Source organism: Euprymna scolopes, chromosome 3 (genome assembly GCF_053919585.1).
Source record: "Euprymna scolopes isolate OS-2025 chromosome 3, ASM5391958v1, whole genome shotgun sequence".
NCBI lineage: Eukaryota > Metazoa > Mollusca > Cephalopoda > Sepiida > Sepiolidae > Euprymna > Euprymna scolopes.
Genome location: NC_136484.1, coordinates 46,050,513 through 46,078,211, shown reverse-complemented (window position 1 = coordinate 46,078,211; position 27,699 = coordinate 46,050,513). Strand labels below are relative to the sequence as shown.

General features: G+C 33.4%; 1 protein-coding gene and 1 long non-coding RNA gene across 3 annotated transcripts in view; one reads left to right on the top strand and one right to left on the bottom strand.

Moving 5' to 3' along the window:
• The window catches only part of LOC145254672 (dolichyl pyrophosphate Glc1Man9GlcNAc2 alpha-1,3-glucosyltransferase-like), a 174,517-nt gene extending 156,117 nt beyond the window's left edge, over positions 1 to 18,400 (bottom strand). For both annotated transcript variants that reach the window (XM_080113322.1, XM_080113329.1), the window contains exons 1-4: positions 18,243 to 18,400; positions 13,358 to 13,436; positions 9,089 to 9,282; positions 4,289 to 4,407 (exon numbers count right to left, since the gene is read on the bottom strand). In XM_080113322.1, coding sequence (XP_079969448.1) covers positions 4,289 to 4,407; positions 9,089 to 9,282; positions 13,358 to 13,436; positions 18,243 to 18,310 — 460 coding nt within the window. In that variant the 5' untranslated portion in view covers positions 18,311 to 18,400. The remainder of the gene's footprint in view (positions 1 to 4,288; positions 4,408 to 9,088; positions 9,283 to 13,357; positions 13,437 to 18,242) is intronic.
• Positions 1 to 27,699, top strand: part of LOC145254685 (uncharacterized) — a 147,177-nt gene that overhangs the window by 111,794 nt on the left and 7,684 nt on the right. The gene's annotated exons all lie outside the window — the stretch shown is intronic.

Here is a 27,699-nt window from a genome sequence, read left to right as displayed (position 1 = left end):
GTCATGACAGAACCTCCTCTCATCATATGTCTTGTTGGAGTGGGTTTAAAAACGAAATTTCATTTCTTTTTATTAACTTATTTAAAAATACAAAGAAATATTTTTTTTTTCATTTATTAAATGCAAAATATTTTTTTTTTCTTAAAAAAAGAAAGTGCTAACTTTCATATTTAAAAAAAAAAAAAAAAATGTCTGACTTATTTTGAAAAATATTTCTTTAAATCGTTTTGTAACAGAGCGCAGGTACATGTATAGAGGCTATATGCAAATGCTGAGCCATGTGCAAAATGATGTTACAGCAAGGAAGAAAAAAAAAGGGATATAAAAAGAACATGTGCACAGACCAGGGTTTGAGAGGATCACAATCACGTTAGAGACGTGGATGTCGACACAGCTGTAATGAGAAGCCACATGCAGTAGGAGAATGAGGAAATAGCGTGTTGAATTTCTTTCCTATTTCTTGTCTTTGTCTCCTTTGCGATGGAGTCTACAATGTGTTGGGTCCCTACATGTTAAAACATGTGTAATGTCACAGTTTCCTGTTCAACCTTCAAGTCATGGGCCATTTACGATCTATTTTAATGGATGAAATCATCCCTTATAACGTCAAATTATTTTCCCAAGGTGTTCAACCAAGTGAATAATATATTTTCAGAAACTGACACAGTGTGTCAGTTTCTGAAAACTTTGAAATTTACACATCTTAAGATAAAGAGATACACGAAATCTGCACAATCAGAAAGCGCGCATTATTTTACATAAAAATACCAAGTTTTGTGAGATTAGCTTCAGAAATAAATAAATGGAGAAATTACTGAATTTCTTGAAAAAGATTTGACCCATATTTTTGCAGATTTAAAAAAAGTGTTGAATGTAAAACACAAATTTCGACACGTTTTTAAATTCTTATAACTTTTGAATTACTTATGACATTTGCAAAAAAATCAAACCGTTTGAAGCTTCTTTTATATAGCTCTTTTCACCCAAAGTTGATAAAATACCAATTAGTTAAAATGAAAAATAAATTAACCTCTAATGCAATTTTTATGTTAAATGACCTAAGACAGGTTGATTTATGCAAAACAGACAAAGTGCAAAAAAAAAAAAAAAAAAAAAAAAAAAAAAAAATTCCAAGGCCTAAAATATAAGATTATTAAAATCATTTGTAAGTTTTATCTTTTCAAACAGTATAAACGATCCTAGGTAGAACATTAAGCTTCATCTGGTGGTGATGTTCCAATTTGGGAACTTCAGGGAGAATAGAGTTACCATTTAGTTGTCATTACTCCCCGGTTTAATCTAATGAAAAGTGGCAGCACCTGTCAAGATCACATTAACTAGAATCTGTCCTGGATATGAAACTAAACTGAACAGTGAAGGCATGCCAATTTAGGAGCCTCAAGTTGTGGAATTATTGTTTAATTTCAACTAGCAGTGCTACCCACCTTGTCCGTAGTTATAAAAAAAAAAAAAAAAAAATTACAAAAAAACAAAATAGAAGAGGTTTAAAAGTGTGTGTAAAACATGTTTATCTTAAAACTTCTCTCTTTTTACTTCTTTTAATCCATCTATGTTCTCTCTTCTCCCATTTTCCCCACATCTATTTTCTCCTCCTTTATATAATCAATAACATTGGAAATGGCTGACCCCCCCCCCCTGCTCGGGACGAAACCTGTTCCAATTGACATCCAAAAAACATTTGGCTTTATTTTTAGATAGATTTTTATACATAAGGTCGATCAAAAAAACAAATTTTGGGTCTTTGGTTAGTAGTTATAGATATTTTTAGCTGGATATACAAACATACGACTGCATTTTATATCAGACATTACTCAAAGGTCCACTCTGATCATGTGGTAATACCTGTCAGTATACCATTTATGGGTTAAATAGAATCTATTGTGTACATTTATTGACAAAACAAATTAATATAAAATTATCTAAGAACATTTGATATGCCGTAAAACTCAAACTATTTATAGAACTGTTGAAAAATTTTACAAGTACTTCAATGAAATGCGCGCTGACAAATTGTTGCACTTGTGCCTCCCCTCAGCATAAATACCGCTGAATAACCTGATAACCAGCAAAATCAGGCGACTACATTGCAGAGGAGTCCTCAGATGCCAGGAAGCTTTCTACTCCAATAACTTCTTTTTTCAAACTGCTTTTTTTTATTTTTTATGACTGTACTAACATGTAGAAATTTAAATATAACATGAACAAACATCTCGTTGCACAAGTCTCTTTGGCAAGATCTTTCTTTATCGTCTTTTTCTTATCATTTCCTCCCATGTTTCCCTGGCTTTACTCTGCCAACCGACCCTGCTATCCAAAATTTTCTACATCTAACTCAAGAAATTTGATCTATTCTTTGAATTTGACCAAACCAACAAAGTCTCCTGTTCTCCACACATCTCCCTGCACTGACTTACCTTACCTCTCCATGCAACACATATCTTTAACCGTCACTGATCAATTTTAACATACATCATCACACTGCATATACATGACTGAGACTCTTCCATTGGTCAACAACGGTAATGTTTTGCAGAAGTTTGTTGACCTTCATCCACTCCTAACTTTTGCCATTAAGCCAGGACCAGCACCTTCCTGTGCTCCAATTTTATCAACAAGGCAGCAGAACTTTTGAATAAACTCAATAACCTCTCCACTAAAATATACTTTCTTCACAACCAAATTCAAAGGCAAACAGTTTGTGGAAAGAAGCTATAAGAGTAGAAAGCTCCCCAACATCTGGGGACCACTCTACAGTGAAGGGGTGAGATTTTGTTGGTTGTCAGGTTGTATTTGTGCTGAAATGCAGCAAGTTTGTTGGAGCACATTCCATGTCCATTGTAATACACTTCTTGCACACAAACTAGTTATCACCTACATGTAATTCCAGGACTATGAGTAAATAGGGACCAAATAGAATCATGTAAGATTGATGTAGGCGATTGCTTTATAAACTCAGGAAAAATAGCAAAACCAAATGAACAGAAAGAGGCGACCGAAAGAGAAGGGTAAAGATGATTGGCAGAAAGTCAATGCAAAATTAAGCCATAACACATACTACAACATTATAACTACTTGGGGTTGAAAATGGCGGCAAAATTGAGTGCAGGTTCAGTTTGACCTAATAAAAACAAAAATACAGAAAAATCTTTATGTTGTATGTACCGATCTGAACAAGAATGTTATATTCCAAAAATGAGGTAAATCGATCAAGAATTGTTATCAGTATATAAGAAAACGCTTCTGTATTTCTTTTTATATGCTAAAAAAAATCTGATATTATGACCAGCATCACATTCGAACGCATTTTATTTTTGACTAGCGGGGGTACCCGGCGTTGCCTGAGTGTTTGTTTCCGGGACGGGGAGGGGGGGGAGTTTTAAAAAATGTTATGGTAGGTAAGTAGGAAGGATCAAACCCGGAGTCATGAGTAAAAGTAGGAAAATAAAGTGTGAAAAAAAAAACAAAAAAAAAACATCTGCAACGTTAACAGTTCGGCCACCAAGAAAAGTCCATTCCAGTTGTTTAGGAAAAAAAAACAAAAAAAAAAAAAAAACGACTACGGTAGGTCGGCGCGAACGTGAAAATATAATGTGAATTGTCCAGCACGCTAACCACTACGCCACAGAGCACTGCAGCTTAGTTTAGTGATTTTAAATAACTTCACATGAAAGAACTACGAAGCCAAACCGGTGTTCTCTTCTCAACTGTTCCTTGCAAACGATCCCCAAACGGTGTTAAGTGGTGGCAGGGGGAGGAGGAATTTATGAGAGAGAAAATATTTTACCACTTCCATTGATCTTAACCGATTTTGGCCGTGACTTCTCAGCAGAAAAAGTATAGAAATCTACGATTATCGAGGAATTTGAGAAATAATAAGCCTATAACACACCTCAGATATTGTTCTGCCGTTTGTGCATATTATATTTGCATGAAATATCTTGATTTTTAATCCTATTAAGGTCAAAATCAGACGAGAAAAAATGAGTTCATTTTATTTATATAGAGATAACAAAGTAAACCGATTCAAGGGGAATTACTTCTAACAAACAATTGAAAGTATGAATCGGAATTATCTCCCTTATTTCAGTTTAATTCGGATATCAAAATAATTGGATAATCGCATGCAAGTCATAACTAATATACATCATGGTGATCAAGCTTTGTCTTGAAGACAGCAGACGATGACGACGACGATGATGATGTTGGAATGGATGTAATATCTATGATAGAGAAATAACCTGAAAGTTCAAAGATCTTAAAAGGATACGGTCAACAATGAGGAGTCCAAAATTGGCGATGAGAATCACTGAGATGATAAAATTACGGTTATAGAAAATATTGGCTTCATTTTTCTTGCTGTGATGATGTAATACTTTTGTGCAGAGTCTGAAAAAAAAAAAAAAAAAAAAAAAAGTTAACATATTAAACATATTATAATGGAGATTTAGTGTCTGTTATCAAAACTTAAACTATGATCTAAAAAGAAAATAGAATTAGATTGCACTCAGAGCTGATGGTACTTCCCTCTAAACTCCTTGATCAGGGAAGGGAGACTCCAGAAGGGGAATGAGATAAAACCTGCTAGAAGGCCTCTGGCAAGATATATATATATATATAATTTTTTTAATGAGAATCAGAGGAATTTCCTTTGGGGAGAAACTGGTTTCTATGCCAGAGTAGATTGGTAAAAAAAGATTTAAACCCTCAAATGCGGGTAAGATTTTGTAGGTAATTTTGTGGCATTATATATAGAGACAGATAAACAGAACAGCGAATGATAGATACTGTATAAAACAAGACTTAAGAGGAGGTTAAATAACATTCAACAAGAGAGGTTGAGAGTAATAAATAGAAATTTAGTAAAAAAAAAGAAAAAAAAAAAAAAAAAGAAAAAAAAGAAGCTTAGTGAGTAATTGAGTAATTTGCAAATTACGGTTAACCAGAACAATTAAAATAGATTTTTCTCCAAACAACTCAATCCCAAAACTAAAGAATATTTCAACATGTATTTTCTGTGAATAAAATATATAGGAAAAAAAGCCTTGAAGGGAAACAAATGTTGATTAACCCAGCTTTAGTATATTAATATGTAATCAATTATAATATAATTACAATAAATTAATATAGAGATTATATTTTCTATGCTTTTACTCTTGTTTGTCACTGAACTGAGACAAAGAGGAAAAGCTTTAGTTTTCTCCCACTGCAAGAACAGTAGGATTGAGAAGTCAGCGCCCCTGACGAGAAGCACTCTAACTTGCAAAAAGTGCCTGGGCAGTCCCAGTCAGCATTGCCTGGTAAGAGGAGTTCAGGCGATTAACAATAAACTAACCCCTTCTCAAAGAGAGAAGGCAAGACCTGAGAGGATGAACCTCCTAGAACTGCATAGAACTAAACTCCCACCACAAACAGACTGGATCATTACAAGAATGCTCTAATCTCTGTTGATTTTGGGGACTGAGGATAAAAATACCTAGACAAAGAAAAAAAGAAATTTAAAACATCCATGTACAGCTGAAAGTGTGCACCATGACAAGCAAGGTAACAATATCAGAATTTTAGTCATAAATATTGGATTGGCCAAAAGTCTGTTTTTAGATAATCATCTTTCCAGCTTACTAAAGATCATTTTATATTTCTATTCTTCAAATCCTTTATTTGATGTAGCGAGTATGTTGATGTCCGTGTGTAATAGAAGTCTCTTACATTTTTGGTGGAAGATCAAGCAGAGCACTAACTAAATCTGATACTTTTATTTTTTTTACTGCAGAAAAAAAAAAAAAAACTACAGAAAACTACATGTATATGGAGAGAATGCTGTTACAGACTGGGTGTGCCTGAAATAATTTGCTCAATTCTGAAAAGGACATTTTTCAGTGAGATATGCTCCTCATTCTGATTTTTCAGTGAGATATGCTCCTCATTCTGATTTTTCAGTGAGATATGCTCCTCATTCTGATCAGCCAAAGATGATCAACAGGGATCAAGTGAAGGCCATCGTTCAACAAGACTGTGGTTTGACAATCAGACAAATTGCAACTGTTTTCAAGATTTCCAAATTAAGTGTTGAAAATGAATTGCAATAAACTGTTATGTTTCTTAATTTAATGTTTAAGTTCTTCCTCCAATAAAAAATTGAGGAGGGGGGGGTCGACTCAATATTTAGTAACATATATAACAAATACTCATAGGTGGTCTAGAATCATGGGATTTTTTTTTTGCATTTGTTTTATTTCTTTGTATATTTACATTCGTCGAGATAAGTCAAAGAGTGTGAGGTGCCTCTTAATAATAAGTATATTAACTTATGAGGGTTTCTAGCGTAAAACATCAACCAGAATTTCAATATATCTTTCTGCATTTTTTTTTTCACCCCAGCAAAAGATATACCATAGTCACTTCCGTTTCATTAAAAGAAAAGCACATTCTCTATGAACATGAACGTGTAACAGCCTACCAAAGGTCGTGACAATGTCAATTATATCTAGGTTTAAAATCACCTCAGACAAAACATTCAGACAATATATAGATGCTCACATCTTGTCTACTTACAGGACCTGATGCACTTTGACCTGTTCTTTTTTTTTTTTGGGCAATAAATTTCATTTGAACTAATTATTGGATGTAATTAACAAGTCCTTAGCTGAAAGTGTTCTTAGTAATTGTTAATCTAATATATAAACAGCTGTCTGTCTGTCTACATATTTTTAAACTATTTCCTCCGAAACTAAAAGTCGAAGAGCCGCGCTAGGAGCTTGAAATGATTGGATTTTTTACGGGCTGTTCTTTTATCAGTCTTTAGCTGGTTAAAATTGTTTTTAAGAAGTCAAAAATAGGTCAAAATTGAAAAAAATCGTTAAACATTTTAGGCATTCATCTTAGTTTATTTTTAATCAGTTTATATCATGTTGGTACAGTTTTGAATGCTACAGTTTTGGTTTCAATTTTAGCTGATGGCGCCTAAATATTTTTTTTCTTACTTTTGAAATCATGACTTTATAATAATATATACGAAATCTAGACAAATTAAAATATCATATCTAAGCGTATTTTACGGCCGGGCAAAGCTAGTCTAATTTATAAAGTAAAATCAGCCCCTTTCTATTTTCTTTTCTGCATGACATACTAATGCTTACCGCTTCAATATTTTATTCCGTTTCAACATAAACATTTGGTTTTAATCTGACTATGTTCTTAAAAAAAAAAAAAAAAAAAAATCTGTATTTCTATTTTGTCGATTATATACTTTATTTCGATATTTAATTTTGCTTAGTGATATTAATTTGCCGATTCACATCTCGTGTTTTCACAAGATAATTGACATAATTAGTAGGGCTAGAACAGCATATTCTTTTGTTTTGACTCTCTAGTATATATCCGACACAATCAACCAAGAACCACATCACTCTACATAAAAACATATAAGATATTAATGGATATATACCTGAGAATCAAAACAAGGAAAAGAATATGCTGTTGTCATAGCCTTAATAATTAGTAACAATTTAGTTTCTTATATGTTTGTCCCTTATACTTTGCTACTTTTCTTTAGCAATAAATTTGATTTCAACTAATTACTAGATATTACAAACAAGTCCATAGGTGAAAGTGTTCTTAGTAATTGTTAGTCTAATATATAAAGTAGTGATGGGACGATTCCAATATTTTTCCTGATTCCAATACAATTACCGATTCCAATCTTTTATAAATCTCTAAAGATTTAACTCTAGAGATATTATTTGTTTCCTGATGATCATAAAAATATTGTTAAATGTGCATATATTTTCTCAAAAATAAAAACACACTTGTGTCTGTGTGTGAGGGGGGGGTGTTCTATAAATTTTAGTTTTACAGATTGTTTTAAAAAAAAAAAAACCCAATAAATATTTATTATTACTACCAGTAGTGGAAGATTTTGTTTTATTTTAAATAAAATCTAATAAAAACATAATTAAAGGAATCACTTTTGGTATTGGAAAATAGACACAATTTTTCCAATTCTGATATCCCAAAACGTCCCAGATTTTTTTTTATTCCTGTCCCAACACTAACATAAAGTAAAGCCAGTTCTTTTCTATTTTCTTTTCTGCATGGCATACTAATGCATACAAGCTCCAATATTTGTTTCGACATAAACATTTGGCTTTAATCTGACTATGTTCTATAAAAAAGTTTGTATTTCTAATCCATTTTGTTGATTACATACTTTATTTATATTTTTAGTTTTGCTTAGTGATATCAAGAGAAGAGAGGAAACGTTTTCTCTCCCAAAGATTTATGTACTAATACTATTACCCTTCAAGAACAGGAACAAATTTAATAGCAGATAACTTTGTAGATTTGCTATTTCACGTGTTTTCATAAGGTAATCAGCACAATTAGTAACAATTTAGGTTCTTATATGTTTGTCTCCAGTTGGATTGCATTTCTGTTGTGCTTAAATGAATCACAACACGCTGATATAAGAAAATATAACAACATGTCATTATTGTCAGTAACGATGATAGACGGTTGGTTATTAGAAGGGAAATACACACACACAGATTCAATGGTTTGATTTTTCTCAGGCTCAATTTGTAAACTAACCCTAATACCTTTTGGTTTTTATTATATAACCATTAGTGATCATTTGAAACACCCTCCTTAAAACACCATTGACAATGTAACCATATCCCAAATGTGTTTTATTCGGCCATTGTTGTTTCACTGAATTGACCTGACTTTGCTTCAACTTGATTATATCTATGTATACCTTTTGCTGAAATATCCAACATTTAACTTATTTTACTTTTGACAATTGATCAAGTTTGTTGTTTCTACTCATGCAGGTGCCTAGTGTCAGGTTCATAATTTTTATTCAAATGGTTTTTTTGTATATTATTTTATGTTGCTTCTTGCATATTGTCACCAGATGTCAAAATGATTTTGTGGTGCACACGGCCTGTATATTTAACATTCGTAGAGCCTAGTTGCACAATTGCCACAACTTATCGCTATTTACTTGAGTGACAAAAAAAAAAAAAAAGGAAAAAAAAATCAAAGAATAATAAAAAAAAACTTTACTTACTCATGAACAGCATAGATGAGGAGGAGATCAGAGAAAATAACGGAGAGGCGCTGAAAGTAAATAGTTGCCCAAGATGCATATGGCTCTTTACTTATCACCAACATCTGCGGATCAAAGAACTGTGCAACTTGGGAAAGACAAAATTCAAACCACGCAAAGAATGGGGGATAATCCAATGTCCAAATGGAAGTATCCTGAAATTATATATAAAAAAAAATATTCAGAAAATGACATGAACTTTAGCTAATTTTCTGGTTGCATCGATAGAATAGTGGTATAGGCACACTAATAAACCATTTTCTTTTTTTTTAAATATTTTATTTTATTTATATTTTTTGTAATATTTTGAGATGAGGCTTCATAATTTGTGTATTCATTTTTCTTTTTTTTTTTTTTGCGGACTGTTATCCTCATCTTCATAGTTGTTATTTCAAGACATTTCGGCCAACTCATCCTCTGGCCTTCTTCAGGTGGTTAACTGCGATGGGATAGGAATGTTGAGTTTTGTAACTGTATCACCAATAATTACTGACTTCTATAGTTGTTGTTGTCGTCGCACCACGTTTTTGGCCAACTAATCATCTGGCCTGCTTTTGGGTAGGATTAAAACTGCTATCTTCAGACAATGCTCACCTGAAACCGTAGAGACTCAATGCTTCTATACACTGCAGCACTAGCAGAGGATGAGTTACCCGAAGCATTGTGAAACAGCAACAACTATGAAGATGAGGATAACAGTGAAAAAAAAAAAATGAATACACATTTTTTTTTGTTACTCTTTTTTTCACTCCAAACAGGGCATGTTGCCACTTGGACATAAGGGGTTACTATTTGGGATCATGTCTACAGGGGACTATGTGAGGAGATGAGCAAAATGTCTGTTCGTATTACATTTAAACTTCTGCATGCAAATATAATTAGGGTAGCAGGAAACAGAGAGGGAATTCCAGAGTCTGGCAGTCCGAGAGAAGAAACTATTAGAGTAGAAGGCTTTCCACCATTTTATTTGGAAATGAATATTCTTTCACGAGCATTAATAAATAATAATCTACATTATATATATGAAGGGGTTTTAAGTAATGATGAAAATGAAATAAAAAACGCTACAGAACAACCATCTTGCATCAGATTTTTTCTTTACCCTCTGTGGTGCTTAAAAGCTTGGTACCACACCTTTATGAGGAATTTAGTCATGAAGATAAGAAAACATCAATCTCACTTATTGTCAGGGCACGAAATAAACTGGTTCATTTGTTTATTTGTTGTCTTTAAAATAAGGCAACAACATGAGGTATATCAAACATTTTTCTAAATATTTTTTATAAATAATAAGTTCATTTTTCTGAAGTAATAAGTAAAATAATGTTTTATGTGCTAAAATAATAATTCATATGTTTATTCCTCTTTTGGTACAAACAATTTTAATATTAGCCGCCTACAAAATATTAACCCTTTTTCAGCAAAACTAAACAATTTGACTTAATTGCTCAGTTTTAGTATTTAGAAACAATAGAAAAATTATATTAACTGCCCTAAAATTCTAGAAATGAGGGCTCATTTTATGTTGAATTTACATGTGAAACTGATGCCCCATTCTAAATTCTAAAAGGAATTGATTTTTTTTCTTCTTGTCAAGTTTTTCAGGGTGTTCACATGTAATTGCCTAAATTAAGTAGAATCTCATTTTTCATGAGGGGAGTGGGGATGAAATTTAGCTGAGGATTTTTATCTACAATAATTTCTATGTTACATTAAAATGCAAGTTTAACTATGTAATAAAAATTAATAAAACCATGTTAGTAATTCATTTATAATTCATAAAACACATTTTTAATTTCGGTACTCATGCTGAAATAACGTTATTATTTAAAAAGCCATTCTTAACATGGGGAGGGGAGGGTGCTTTGTACCTATTCTGTACTTTAACCTTACAATTGAATAAAAAAAACATAAAACTTTAATTAAACATGGAAATACGATTTAAAAAATAGCGCGGATCACTCTCTGCATTAGCACCAAATATTTGTTTACATTGAAAATTTAACAATCCCATAAAGAAATTTAAAAAAATAAAAATTTTAACGACTATTTCGAATTACCTTTCTTTACACCCTCAAAATGAAAATACCAGGTAAACCTGAGTCAACAGTTTTATTAAAAAAAAATAAAATCCTAAAATTTGAATGAAAATTTACTTAATACTTTGTACTTGTGCAATTTACAGACCCTGCTATTTTTAGAAGGGATTTTCAAGTCAAATTTATTTTTTTTTACGGTATATGTTGTTGAACTGTTAGGTAAAAAGTACAGAATAGTTAAAAAAAAAAAAAAAAAAAAAAAAAAAAAAGCCCCAATGTTAAGAATGGCTTTCTAAATAATAACAGTAGTATTTCGGCAGTTGGCACAGTTCCAATGTTCCATGTGCCTAAAATATAACCTTTTTATTTATTTACTTTTAAATAGTTTTTTTTTTAAAATGCATACTTACATTATTATGTCGGCAAATTTTCACTAGTTATCAGTGAAAGCAAAATTAACTAAACTGTCAAAACAGTTTCAATAATATTAACAACAGGCAATCCACCCAGGCAAGTTAGGTACTGAAATGAAGCTTATGACCCAACGGAGGTTTTAGTGATATTTATATCCATGTTTGGTGTATGTAAAAGAAAAAAAAATGCAAAAACAAACAAACTATTTACTAAACAACGTTTTATTTACTGGATATTTTTCCGGTACAAGGACCCAAGTTTACCCAGCTGGGCAAACTTGGGTTCTTGTTCTATAAAATTTTTACAACTGGTTAACATATAGGAAACACCAAATCAAAGAAGAACTTACACAAAGTGTGGTCTTGCATAAAGCTGTGAAAATCTTTAAATTTACTAATTCATTTACACATAATTTAGGCAGCCGTTTGAAAATGTTCTAATTTTTTATTTACACTCCCCCTGCCTCCGTCTCTATCTCTTGTCAGGTTTGCCAATGCTGAAGGACAAAAGCCAATTCATTTTTACTAGTAAAATGAATTGACACTGTTTGACATTATTATGATGTATAGACTTAACTTTGTAAATTTTTACTTGAACTGCAACTCCACATTTACCTTTGAATTGACAACTTGTATAGGTTTTTGAGTATGCTAAAAAACGAATATCAGATTCAAATTTTGGACAGACAACAAGTAGTTTTCTGGATATTAAGACATTTTTTTACCAATGTATTAATTAATGAATTTCAGTGGTCTTCATTCTTAGCATGCACATTAGTACTTGTTCAGTTGGAAAAAACATGGCCACCAGTGAAAACATAATGGATTACATTGGATAATAAAGGCCTTAATATCCTGAAAACTACTTGTCTGACCCAAATTTAAATGATATTCATTTTTAGCGTACCTGAAAAATGATAAAAGTCATAAATTTAACAGTGAATGTTGAGTTGCAGTTGAAGTAAAAAAAATACCTTTAATTTTTGACTGATAGTTTAAAAATACTAAATATCTCATTTTATCATTTAGCACCAGTAATGGGAAATTAAGTTAATTTCTTTTTAAAAAGAATTGTTTTTAAAATCAGAAATTAGGCTAAAATTTTTCCAATTCTGATACACAAAAAAGTTCTGATTTTCCTAATTCCAATTACCAATACTAATGTGATCTACTTACATTTTGCCAATTTAAAAATGCTATCAAATATTACTAAGTGTTCTACCTAGTTTAAATTCCATCAAAAAATAAGACGTATTCATCTAAACCAAAAAAAGAAAAAAATCATCATCCAACCACAAAACCTATGGAATTTTTTTCAAACTGAATTATTTCAGAAATAACAAATGTTGATAAAAACACTCCCGAATTTTCTTTAAGAAATATATTTTCATTGAAGTATTGTTTTTAGTAAAACCAGAGTTAATTCCCTTGGACAAAATCTTTCCAATACAAAAGGGTCAGTTTAGATCAGTTAAGAACTACTTAGCTAGGAACAAAGTGTAGTACCTGTTCTGATGCTAACAGTCAATTCAATCCTCAGTCACTAGAGGAGAAAACGTTCTTGACTCAAGCAATTTAAATTTTTATTCCAATCCAGAGTGGCACCATTTTTTGGAGCTGAATTTTTACCCCCACATTAAAAACAACCTTGTGTCTAACTTTGCCTTCGTGGGGAGGCAAGCAAACTACTTTAACCTCTTATCTCTCAAATTTTAAAGTCGTTCCAAATTTAGAATGAAAGAGAACAAAAAAAAAATATCAAAAGGAAGTATTCTTACCTCGAAATACCATTTTTTCACAGGCAGACTGTGCGTGATCGCTAACCAATTGCGATGCACTTCAAAATCTGTTGACCGACTGCAACACAAAAACACAGAATTTAATTCTAATATGAAATCTGAAAATTTAACCCACATTTTCAGAACAGCTTTTTTTAAAAAATATTATTTGAGCACAATCCATAAACTACTCTTTTTGTTTTTAGATAAGATTGTCAAATTTAACTGAATTTAATTGTTACCGTATCTTTTTATTAAATTTTTAAGTAAAAATACAGAACAAAGTCACTCTGTCTCCATGTTAAGAATGGCTTCTAAATAATAGCATTATTATTTCAGCATAATCTGTAAACTGCACAAGTAGCGTGAAATTAACTTTTTTCTTTTGCAAATAAATAATTTAAACTGTATCATCAGTTCTGTTCTCGGTTAGAGAAAGAGAAAGAATAATCCTGTCAGACTAAGGCAATGTTACCTCAATCCAAGGTGTCTCTTTTTGAGAGTTAGATTCCTCTCTTCACATTAAAAATGAATCTTGTGTCTATCTTTGACCTCGTGGGGAGCGAAATATATAGTGACTGAATAAGTTTCGGTGCTTGTTAAGATAGAGTCGATAAATCGATTTCTTAAAATATGTTGTTTAAGCAAAAACAATATTACGAACTTAATTGTCATGTTGAAAACAGTCATACAGTAGAACCCTAGGATACGTTTTTTTCAGGTTACGATGTGGAATACGTTTTTTTTGGACCCTGGTTATGGTATTTCCTCCACCTTACGGTGTTATTTATAATGTCATTTGATTATATGCATGTGTATTATATACTGTACTGTATTTTGTTACTAACTTTTAATAATGTATACCGGGTTCTACTGCATATTATGAAAATTCACAGTAGAACAACTGCTATTGAGTTTTTAGTAAAATAAAGTCTATCGCTAGAGAAAACAAATATTGCAGCCACGAACAAGTAATTAAAAAATATTCATTCTCGGTTATGTCCCCTGTGTGTCTGTGTCTACTTTAAAACGTCTATAATGCAATTTTACCCAATTTTCCGTAAAAAATACTTTTAACTATAAATAACTTTCTACTCAATGAATTTCCACAATTTTTGGATATATTACTATTTTCAGCATGACAATTCATCTTTGCTTAAAACGACATAAAAAAACTATTCGATCTGTTGACTCTATCTTAATAAGCACCCAAGTTTCACAGAATGAATACAACTTTAATGAAAGCTGATGTTTCAGCTCCATCGACACACGTATTTGAGAAATGATAAACGCCTACGTGAGAACCGATTGTAGAAAAGAAAAAAAGATTTACAAAATTAAAATAAAATATAAAATGCAGGTTGAACTTATAGTAAAATCCATTCACTCATTTGTATATATTTACTGAGCACTCAATATTAAAACTTGTACCACGCAACGTAAGGAACCTATATATATATATATGTATATATATATATATATATTTACTGAGCACTCAATATTAAAAGTTGTACCATGCACCGTAAGGTTAATTAAACCTATATATATATATATATATTTACTGAGCACTCAATATTAAAACTTGTACTATCAACGTAAGGTTAATTAAACCTAACAGAACTGTTGTGTTGAGAGAATATATTAAAAAATCGCATACATTCGTAAAGATTATAGAACTTAAATTAGCAGCCAGGCTTATTTTAGTAGAATATTTTGTAAATTTTTAACTTACTTAATCACTTTTAAAATGACGACTTTTAAAGGTTTTCAGGTATGCTGAAAACGAATATCGTATTTAATTTTCCGCAAACACATAATTTTCCAGGTATTAAGCAATCTCTTTATATTATCACTAAAGGTCATTGTTGTATCTGTAAACTACTTGTTTGCGGAAAATTTAAATGTGATATTCGTTTTCAGCATACCCGAAAACCCAGAGAAGTCGTCATTTTAAAGGTGATTGTTAAGGTGGAAAGTAAATAAAAATTTACCGGCTAATTTTAATTACAAAAAACGATTTTATAAAGAAAATTAACGCTAGTCACATAACCTACAAAGTGAGTGCTTCTACAGAATTTGAACTGACCGAAACCGACTGTTGAACTAAACCTTAGGTTAGAGTCGAAAAAAAAAACCCTAAAAAAAACAAAACAAAAAGAAGGTTCAGATTCTGTAGAAGTGTTGCAAAGTGTATTATCTGTTCTAATAGTACTATGGTTTATCTTATCCATCCTCAATCAATGGAGCAGAAATCTTATGAGACTAAGGCAATTTTAAGTGTTTATTTAGAATTAGACCTATTAAAGAAGCAAAAGTGCAGAAAAATATTTATGATGTACGTACTCGTCACGGAATGAAGATATATTCCCAAAATCATGAAAATTGATCAAATATTTTTTTTAAACTAAGAACATCAAATTTTATGACAAAGCGAGATGTAATGATTTTTGATCCAGCATAAATAAGGGGAGACAACTCAATTCAAACTATCAAGATCAAAATCAACCCTTAAAATGGAGCACATTTAATATTGTGCACTTCTTGTACCGCGCTATTTTTTAACAGTAGTACTTTCAAGTTAAATTCAAGTTTTACAATATCTGTTTTATTAAAATTGTTAGATGAAAGTACAGAATAGTAACAAAAACACCTTCCCCTGCACATATTAAGAATGGTTTTATAAATAATAACGTTGTTGTTTCAGCACGGTACGATAAGTATGTAAGTACCAAAATCGCTAAAACTCATAAATTTTTATTTTCTTAGATAAAAAAAAAAAACACAAAAAAAAAAACTTGATCACTGTATATGATTTTTGGAATATGACATCTGTTTCATGACGAGTACATGCTCCATAAAAATTTTGTTTTGGTCAATATGGCCTTGTTGTTCTACTTGAAGACTTACCTGCGAAGGGTTTTTATTCCGAAAGCCATTCTTAACATGGAGAGGTTTAGGGTAATACCCCTAAAAAAAAAAAACAACTCATTTCAGGTAAGTCTTCAATGGGACAACTAGGCCACATTGACCTTTGTTTTTTCTAGCTAATTCTTAATAAGCGCCTAATTTTAAGTTTTGACCTAACCCAGTGTGTCACTTTTTTGGGGAGCTGGATTTCTTCCACATTAAAAACCAACCTTATGTCTAACTTTTCCTTTGTGGGGAGACAAGTAAACACAGACTCAGAACTTTTGTTGCGATCATGTTTGATCTATTTTGACGTGTTCAAATGCAGTCTGTGATTGTTTACAAAGGATTTACTTCTGTTTTGTGCGGACCATCCTGCTTTACATTGAATGCCCTGAAAAAAGTCCCTTCTAATTAATGTTTACCAGTTTTAAAAAAAGCAAACGAACTTGGCTGTTTTCCAGAATAACAAAATATGGTACTTATGCATTTGTTGTATCGCGCTGAAATAATAATGTTATTTAGAAAGCCATTCTTGACATAGGATGGGAGGGTATTTTGTAACTATTCTGGGCGGACCTGAACGAGAATCACCATCCCTATAATTTTAACCGGTATTCTGCAGTTGGTATTTTTTATAACCTAACTCAACGTAGTATAAAAACCACCAACCTTCCCATGTTAAGAACGGCTTTCAAAATAAACACCCGCAATCTTGAAAGCTATACTACATATTAAAACAATACTATAAAAATTATAGAGGGTGATTCTCGTTCAGATCCACCCTATTCTGTACTTTCACCTAACAATTTAATAAAAAGATATCGTAAAGATACTAGTGCACTTATTGATCCGTGCAAAAATAATAATATTATTAAAAAAGCCATTCTTAACATAGGGAGGGGAGGGTGTTTTGTACATATTCTATACTTTAACCTTACAATTGAATAAAAAAAAAAACATAATAAAACTTTAATTAAACTTGGAAATACGATTTAAAAAATAGCGCGGATCACTCTCTGCACTAGTACAATCGTAAAACTTGACAATACAGTACTTACGCACTTTTGTTACCGTGCTGAATTAACGTTATTATTTAGAAAGCCATTCTTAACATGGGGAGGAGAGGATGTTTTCTAACTATTCTGTGCTTCCAGCTAACTGTTTAATAAATAGATAATAGAAAAAAAGATATCGTGAAACTTGAATTTAACCCGAAAAAAAAAAACTATTTAAAAACAGGGTGCTAGTGCAGAGTGGTACTGGTCCGCGCTGTTTTTTAAATCGTATTTCCAAGTTTAATTAAAGTTTTATGATATGTTTTTTATTCAATTGTAAGGTTAAAGTACAGAATAGGTACAAACAAAACACCCTCCCCATGTTAAGAATGGCTCTTTAAATAATAACGTTATTATTTACGTCTGCACTAGTACCAAAAACAGTTGGTTACAAAAGTGTTATAAACACCATAAATACCATTAAAAAACAAAAATAGTTTTACGATATCTTTTTTCGGTATTTTTTTACGATCTACCCCAGCGTAGTATACCCCCCCCATGTTAAGAACGTCCTAAGGGAATACCCCCCTCCCATGTTAAGAACGACTTTTGAGGTTGGGGGGAGGGGTATTCCGAAAGCCGTTCTTAACATGGGGAGGTTGGGGTGTTTATAATACGCTGGGGCACGTCGCAAAAATTTATCCTTTCTTTTTTTTTAAAATTAAATTGTTAGGTGAAAGTACAGAATACGCCCATCCTCATGTTAAGAATGGCTTTCTAATTATTATTCTTGTCGTTGTTGTTATTGTTTCAGCACGTTGTTCATAAGTAACAACACAACACGTTGCAACAACAACAAAGAAAAACAATGAATGGGACTTGAAAAGTTTAAAATCACGGATAGCGTAAAAAGGAAAAGACAGTTTGGTTTGGCAAAGAAGAAAGGAACTCAGGTTGTAAAAAGTTCATATATGACTTACTATGAAGGTATAAGTAAAAGTTTGAGACACGTAACTGCCGCAGCAACATATGCTATGGACGGCGCCATCTTGAAAAATACGAAACGTTGCAAATAGATAATAATACAAAAGCTAACATCTTTTTTTAAAAACAACTATTTATCTTGCGTATTTTTTAATGTATATTTTGACATAATATAACCCCCCCCCCAAAAAAACAAACAAACGTACGTGGCACATATAATTTAAAAGCAAAAGGAAAAAAAAAAAAATGCCATCTGTTCGAAAACGTTAAGTAGCAAGATAAAAGTTGGCACTTAATACAAACGAAAATAATATTGAATTTCAAGTAAAACAAATTGTATGTACATAATTGTCATGTCGCAAATAGTAACATATCAAAAAGTTATGAAAAACGATAAGGTAGAAAAATAAATATTGACGAAAAACTGTTTTCGATAAAGTTTATATGTGGAATAAATTTTGTCCGACATTTTGAATTACGTTCGTCACGTGACACAAGCAACAGAATTTAATTATCTCCCCTGCTAACTTATCTCTTTTTAGTAAGCGTAATATAGGGATTTCGCTTCCCTTTTTTTCTTTCTTTACATAGGCATCACAACTTATTAAGACCCAGAGGCCACTTAAGGATAAGGGTTAAAGAGAATACAGTAGTCAATTGAACAATATAGTAATCTTTAGCAATGGAAATTCGGTAAATTTGTTAACCTAAGTGGAACGGCTCATCAAGAACTTGTTTATGTTGAACTTGAAAACAACCATATTGTAATCAGCTGAAAAGCAGGCAAACAGAAGATAGTTCCACAGGCGTGCAGTTCTAAGAAAGAAACTTTGTTCATGGAATTTCCACAAACTTCTTTTTTCATTAATAATTATTTTTCTACTTTATCATGTTTCATAATTTTTGGATATGTTACTATTTGAGACCTGACAATTAGATAGGTACCATTTCTTTCTTTGAAATTCAATATCTTTTTCGTTTGTATATATTATACAAACGAAAAAGATATTGAATTTCAAAGAAAGAAATGGTACCTGCTGAAAAGTTTTATTTATCGATCGTGTCAAGTTAAGTCAAATTAGTTTTGGTGCCCAACGACTTGGCCTTATACTTGTTGTTTCTATCTTCTCTTTCAAGAGGTTTGTTATTTCCGATCGCCAGTTATCATATCAACCTCAGCGAAGACGTTTTCTTTAGCCCCAAAGGCACCAGTGTTTAGGCCATTATTTAGATGGACTTTTCTCTGCTTGCTAAATTATGGTCTAGAGCCTGCGCAGTTCTATGAGTTTTGTAGGAAATAGATTTGCAAAATTCTGGTATCAGCAGAAGCAAACACACATAAATATAACCTAGCTACTTCCAGTTAATAATAACCATATAGTAAGTTGTCGCCCTTAGTTAGTTGCATAGTTCTTATAACTGCCGCTAATGCTTACATAGCGCCACTAACTTTCTCCTGCCCGACATATTCAGGGAGCAAGGCACCAAATTCAATCTCTTTACAAAAGTGGGTTTTAAGCTCAGACTATTCTGGTCTGTCACAGTATGTGTCAAATCACCCCTTCCACTAAAAAAAGAAACTGACATGTGACCGACAATCTTCGAAGATACTCCATGCAACGACTTCTGTTTTGTTTTTATCACAATCAAGAGAACATGCACATAAAACTTGACTTTTCACAACTAAACAAAAACCACAGACTTTTAATTTTGAATCGAAATTAATATAAACACACAAATGACTATGATTAATTCTTGACCAAACTTCTTTCAATCAAAAGTGTTTTAGATGTTTAGTGACAGCAAGATGTCAGTTCACGTTACACTTGAACTTCTGCATGTCAATACAGTTGGGGAAGCAGGGACCCAGAAGGGAATTCCAAAGTCTAGCGGTTCTGGGGAAGAAACTACTGGAGTAAAAGGCTCTCTTACATCTAGGGATCTCTACCATGAAGGGATGGGATTTTGCTGCTTGTCGGGTTTGTCGGAGGTATTTACGTCGAGGGGGCACAAGTGCTTGCAGTTCATCAGAGCATTCACTGTTAAAGTACTTGTAGAACAGGCAGAGGGATGCAGCATTTCGTCGATGAGACAGAGGCTGAAGTTTAGATGACAGATCAGGACCTATCAGGTTGGCGACTCTCTTTTGAACCTTGTCTAGGAGCGAGAAACTAGTGGCAGATGCACCAGCCCAAATATGACAACAATACTCCATACATGGGCGAATGGTGGCCTTATAGAAGTATAGGATACTTTCAGGTGTTAATAGCTTTCTAGCAAGGAAGAGAGAACTCTCCTTCTTCGCAGCGGTCCTGGCAATGTTCTCAATGTAATTGTTCCAATTCATGTTTCCTGTGAACATTAGGCTGAAGAGTTTAAAAGATGTACTTTCAGATAAGGAGTTACTGGCCATTGCTATTGGTGGTAGAGAAGGTTTCTTGTAATTATTGAAGGAAACCATCCATTTTTGGCCCCATTCCACTACTGATCAGAGGCCATCCTCTAGTGTTTCTGCCATTTCTTTAGATATGTGTTCATTTGTTTTCCTGTCATGTCTGTTATAGAGTGTGGTGTCGTCAGCATATATACTCATCTCACAGACAATTTTGTCAGGGAGGTCATTTATGAATATTAGGAATAATAGAGGTCCAAGGATAGACCCCTGAGCCACTCCCAAATTTATATCATATTGTGTAGATGTACGACCATCAAGGATGACCTGGATTTTTCTCTTATCTAAGAAGGATTTAATTATGTTATGTATTCTTCCAGTGATACCGTATGATCTGATTTTCTTGAGAAGACCCTCATGCCATACCCTGTCAAAAGCCTTAGATATATCTAGAGCTACTGCTCTACCCTCCCCCACTTTCTCCAGTGAATGGTATATACGTTCTGAGATTACAGTTAGGATGCCTGCTGTGGAACGGGCTTGCCTAAATCCATATTGTTGGTCAGTAAGAAGTTTAGCATCTGTAAGGTAATGGACTAGAGCTTGGTTAATTATGGTCTCAAATATTTTGGCGAAAAAGTGGGAGGAGGCTAATGGGGTGATAATTTACTGCGTCAGTTCTTTCACCAGAATTCTTGAAAACTGGTACTACAGAAGCAGTTTTCCAGCAGGCAGGGAAGCAAGATTCATTAAGGCATTTGTTGTAAAGTTTGGAGAGAACTGGAGCTACTTCGGTGGCGCACTTTTTTAATAGCACAGCCGGAATGAAATCAAGTCCACATGGTTTTGCAGTGTCAAGATTTTTTATGATAGCATGCACCTGAGAAGGGGTGATTTTCAGATCGTCTGGTGTGGCATCTGTCTGCAAAGAAAAGTCAGGGAGGGGGTGGTTAGCAAGGTCCAGTGTGGAGTTGGAGGCAAACCGTCTGGCAAGCATGTTAGCCTTCTCAGTTTCAGAGTAAATAACCTCATGATTGTTGGATAGTGGGGGGATTGTTGATTGCCCATTATTTACTACACTGTTGTAGATTTTCCAGAAGTCACGGGTTCCTAATTTCTGTGATTCGATGCGTTTTTTGTAAATTCTCTCTTAGCTGTCACTATTTCTTTCTTACAGTTATTTCTGGCTTCTATATATGCCTGTCTGTTTGATCTGGACTTATGTCAGCTAAATTTGCGGTACGCATGCTGCCTTTGTGCTATGGCAGATGCACAAGTAGAAGTAAACCATTGGGGAGAGTGGGGCTTGCTATAGAATTTGCGCATGTGATGATTATAAAATCCGAAAATCAGAAGAGAAGTTGAAATTGTTTTTCTTTTTGTTACTCTATCATTGAATATATATATATATATATATATATATATATATATATATATATGCTGGAATTGTCGCCTTACAAGAGATGATATGATTCCATTTCTGTTTGACGAAAACCGGTTTTCTTTTTTGTTGCAACCCATTTACTAATTGACCATTTGAGTACAAATTCCCAAAACCATAGGAGCATTCTATCATGTCTAAAAGTGACACAATGTTCAACGAGCGGATCGGAGATGGGCCACTGTACAATTCATACTCTCCAGTGATCCAAGTTATGACGACATAATCATTGCTAGCACCCTCAAAATGCATTGCTGGATTGCCACGAATAACAGGGATGTATCCAGGGTGATGAAAACAAAGTTTCTAGCCACGGTCATGGTCTTTGGTGTGGTTCCAAGTGGGGGCCACATCATCCCACCTCACATCTTCGAAGTCAGCTTGAAAGTCAACACCAAAGTGTACCTGAATGTGCTGATCCCCTGGTGCAATTAGGTGGCCGCTGGTAGACCCTGGGTGTGGCAGCAGGATTTAATGCCGGACCACAAATCTAAAGAGACCCAGGCTTGGCTTTAGAAGGAGTGCTACACATTTGTACCATTTCCTCACTGCCGTTCTCTTCCCCCGATGTGAACCTGCTGGACTACTCCATTTGGTCATATGTCGAGAACATCACCAACATGACCTCCCGCAACACCAAAGCCAACCTGATCGACGACATCCGCCAAGTATTTACCGTTTATCATTATACATTTTGTACATTCATCTTAGTTTATTTTTAATTTTTAATTTTTAATCAGTCCATATGCGTGTCATGTTGGTACAGTGGTTACGCTACCAACTTTGAATGCTGCAGTTTTGATTCTTACTGATGACACCCCAAAACTTTTTTTTTTTTTACTTTTTAAATCACGACTGTATAATAATACATACGAAATCTGGACAAATTAAAATATCATATTTAAGTGTATCTTACGCCTGGCCTCCCCCCCCCCACCGCTAGTATATATATATATATATATATATATATATATATATATATATATATATATATATATATAGTTGGTAGAGTGCTTGCCTCGCATGCAAGAGGCTCGGGTTTCGAATCCTGAGTTCGGATGTGTCTAACTGATGAGCCCAAATGAGGGCGAAACTCGAGGCTTGGACTTCCGGTTCGTTGACTGTCATGGCTCTTGTGAGCTGCGACGTTGTTTGGCTGTGGAATTTATTATATATATATGAAAGATTTGTACTAAAAATAAAACCAGGTTATATATCGTTTCTTTTTTCATGGTTCTTTTTCTCTTCAATCCAAATCCACGGCAAATTAATAGCTGTGTAACTGCAAACAAAACCAACGTGACCGAATGCCTATGTAGTTTATGTCTCATCACTCATTGTATCATAATATATAGACTTATGATCCATGATGTATAATAAATCATTGCTATGGACAATGGGCGCGAATTTTACATGAAAGCCGTTCGCTAACAACTCGTGACCATGACTGAGACTCGTAACTAAGCATAATTAACTTTGGCCATTGTAGATTCGGTTTCGGTATAAACCTCAACAATTCGTGCAAGATATCTACAAAATTAAAAAAAAAGAAGAAAGAAAAAAGAAAGAAAAATTTTGATTAACCATGCCCTCTTAATTCTCGTCTGCTTCCGGATATAACAGACATTATCAAGATTTTTTTTATGGGAATCCTTCTAGACAAGGCATGAAGCAACTTAATGTAAGGAGCTAAAAAAATACTACTTCAAGGTTAAAAACTTGCCGACGATAAGTGTTAGATGAAATAGATTTTGACCCAGAAAACAGCAATTCTTCCTTCTTTGTCAGAAACATCGCTCCTGGAATGTGAGGACTAAAGGACAAAATAATGGAAGTGAAAGTTACGTGGCTGCTGAAAGTAAACCCAAGATCCAATTTCTACTTTCCTTTGACTTTTAATTTCATACTTTTGTGAGAATCCTATTCTGGATAAGTACCTCTCACTCCGACTCAAGATTATCCACAAATTTTTTTGTTTTTAATTCTTCAATTTTCTATAAATGCCATACCTTTCACAACACCTCAAATAAAAAAGCAACAACAAACAACACACAAATAAAAACAAAAACAAAGAATAAAAACGCCCCCCCCCCCAAAAAAAAAAAACAAACGAAAAACAAACAAAAAACCTTCAACAATTTTCACCTAATACAGTGACATAAACGTTTTTGGGAGCATAATTCCTTTCTTCGATTTTGGTATGTATATTCAAAGGATTATCATTTTCATTCTCTGTGAGTTCAAAACTAATCAGTCTTATTTAAGGAATAACATTCTGTCAATTAAATCCTGCATGTTTTCTTTTCTCTTTATCATTTACAAGGGGACTTTTTTTTGCTGTAGACAACACAACGAAAAAGTATTAAAGAAACAAATATATAATAAATAAGTGTTACCAAAGGCAAGATATACTGATAGAAATCCACTGACAGTTATTGCGTGGGTTTCTATCAGTTTTTTTTTTTTCATTTTCGAGTTTTGGGCGATTATCGAGTCTCTCCAGATGACCGTCTCATGTCAGCCATTTTGTTTTCGTTCTAAGCTAGCAACTCGGTACTACTTGTGTTTCGAACTTGAAAAACGCTTTTAAGTTAAAACACACACACACACACACACAACTTCTCCAGGTAGGTAGACGAATAATTTATCTTGTCTTTGATTACAATTATTTGTCATATATTTGTTTCTTTTCGGTTTGTTGTCTATAGTAATAAATACAGCCCCCCCCCCACCAAGGTTTTATTTATTTTTATAGAATTACACAATCTTGATTTATTTAGTTTGTCTCTGTCTGTATCTGTTATTTTTAATCAATCATTAGATTTTATTTAGATACGGCAAAATCACGTTTGCACACCAATTCCCGTGAGCTCACTGAAAATAAGCAATATTGAGCCTGGTCAGTTGTTAAATGGGTGACCATTTGGGAATTCCAGGTGCTATATGTGCTCTCTGCTTATCTCGGCATTTTTTCCAGTCACTCTGGACTCAAGCAGTGCCGATTGAGGAAATTGCCTCACAATTACTCGCAAAACTATCCTTACAGTGGGTATCCATTGTCTCTTGAGACTGAACAGAGGCATTAGAAGAAGATTAGAAGATTTTATTAAAATTTTTCTTTTATTGGGGAGATAGTGAGGGGGGAGAAGAAGAAGAGTGTAATTTCATATGCTGACTTTACTCACCGTGTTGCCTAAAATACGCATCCCATAATTCATAATGATGTATTCATTAGTTTAGTCGTGCACTGCACATATGGGCTCGATTAACATTCTATTACATAGTATATAACTAAAAAATCGATGTAGATTAGTTATATTTTCTATTAATTATTTTGTATATCGTTGGTTTTATATGACAGTTTTAAAGGCACCTAAATATACCTTCTCTCTAGATACTAAGCTTTACCAAATAAATAAATGAAATAAAAATAAGATGCCACATTACTGCTTTGGTGATATATTCCACACACACACACACACACACACACACACACACACACACACACACGCACGCACGCACGCACGCACGCACGCACGCACGCACGCACGCGCGCGGTTTTTGTTTTTTAAAATTTTTTCTTCCTTTGAAGATTGTAATGCTGGGTATGGGGCAGCCAAACCAGCTGCCAACTTGCCCTGATTTTTATTGAAACCAACCGAGAGCTCTTTTTAGTATCCTCGCTGTTCCCTTAAGTGCAATTGTTTGGATCTCTTTTGTGCTTGGTTCACCAGGAATATTAGTTAGGTAGGACTTCAGGTTTTTCTTCATAAGCCCTGTTGCACATATAATAACTGGTATGGTTGATATCTCCTTGTGTTTTATAAAACGAATAGAGCACACTTTAGAGTTGAAAATGTTTATATAAACGTTGAGGTTCGTATCGTCCGATATTGCAATAGATAAAAGCTGGGATTTTCGGCCGATTATCAATCTCAGCCTGACGCATTAGCATATCTAGCAAAACTGAAGAACTGTGATACAGTGAAAAGGTCTGTCTATAAATGGATATATATATATATATATATATATATATATATATATATATATATATATATATATATATATATATATATAACTACTTCATTTACTCACATAAAATTAATATACGAAATTATAAATTTATGCATAAACTTTAAGTATTTACTTCAAAAGCGCTCAATACGTAGGTAGAGCTAGTTAGTAATTTATAAAATATATATATGGCGATTAAGCTACACTGAATATTCCGCGTTTAATCCTCTCTAGGATTCTTCAGGCTTATGCGAATAAGCCTAAAGAATCCTAGAGTGGAAGAAACGCGGAATATCCAGTGTAGCTTAATCGCCATATATATATTTTATAAACTACTATATATATATATATATATATATCATCCATTAGTGCTTTTGAGTATTTTAATGAATTTAAGCGATTTTAATCGTCTTTTAATCATCTTTTAATCGTTTTTTCATTTCATCTCGCTACTTTCATTTTTCAATTTCATTTTTTATTTTTTACTACTCGCCTGAGGATGACCAATGGAGGTCGAAAACGTTCGCGATTATGGGAAACTTCTTTTTTCACTCGGAAAAAACGTTCGGAAAATGGTCAGACAAAGAGAAAAGGAGGATTACATGAAAAACAAGCAAGAGTTATCTGTGCTATTTAATGAAACGTGCACACACACACACACACACACACACACACATATATATATATTTATGTCGCTTACTTGCCTGGGTGGATTGCCTGTAGGTTGAGATAAACCGCGTCACACACACACACACACACACACACACACACACACACACATATATATATTTATGTCGCTTACTTGCCTGGGTGGATTGCCTGTAGGTTGAGATAAACCGCGTCACACACACACACACACACACACACACACACACACACACACACACACACATTAAGGAAATTTATAATAAGATGTGGAAAAATACCATTTTAACCTGTTTTTTTTTCACACTCATCTTTAATCTTGCCACACTCCAAGATTATTTCGTATTATTTGGATTTTTCGAACTACTGTTGTTATCTTGACTGTTATTTTCAATGTTTCTGTTGAACTCGGAAATCTTTCTGTCGAACTCGGGAATCCACAAGAACTCGCGGCGACATGAATAAACTACTTGGTAAGATTCAATTGTCAGGTTACACTCTACTTGAGATGGAGGATTCAAACCTCAGTGCAGGTGACAATCAAAATACAATTGCGAATTACTTCAGATTCTACTCGGTGATGGAACGAAAGCATGCAATAGTACCGTGGATTAAGTAAAGAGTTTCGTTCAAATTATGTGCACATTCTCACGTTCGACAGAAAGATTCTCACGTTCGGCAGAAAGATTCTCACGTTTGACAGAAAGATTCTCACGTTTGACAGAAAAGGTTCTCACGCTTGACAGAAAGGTTCTCACGTTTGACAGAAAGATTCTCACGTTTGACAGAAAGGTTCTCACATTTGACAGAAAGATTCTCACGTGACAGAAAGATTCTCACGTTTGACAGAAAGATTCTCACATTTTACAGAAAGATTCTCACGTTCGACAGAAAGATTCTCACATTTGACAGAAAGATTCTCACGTTTGACAGAAAGATTCTTACGTTTGACAGAAAGATT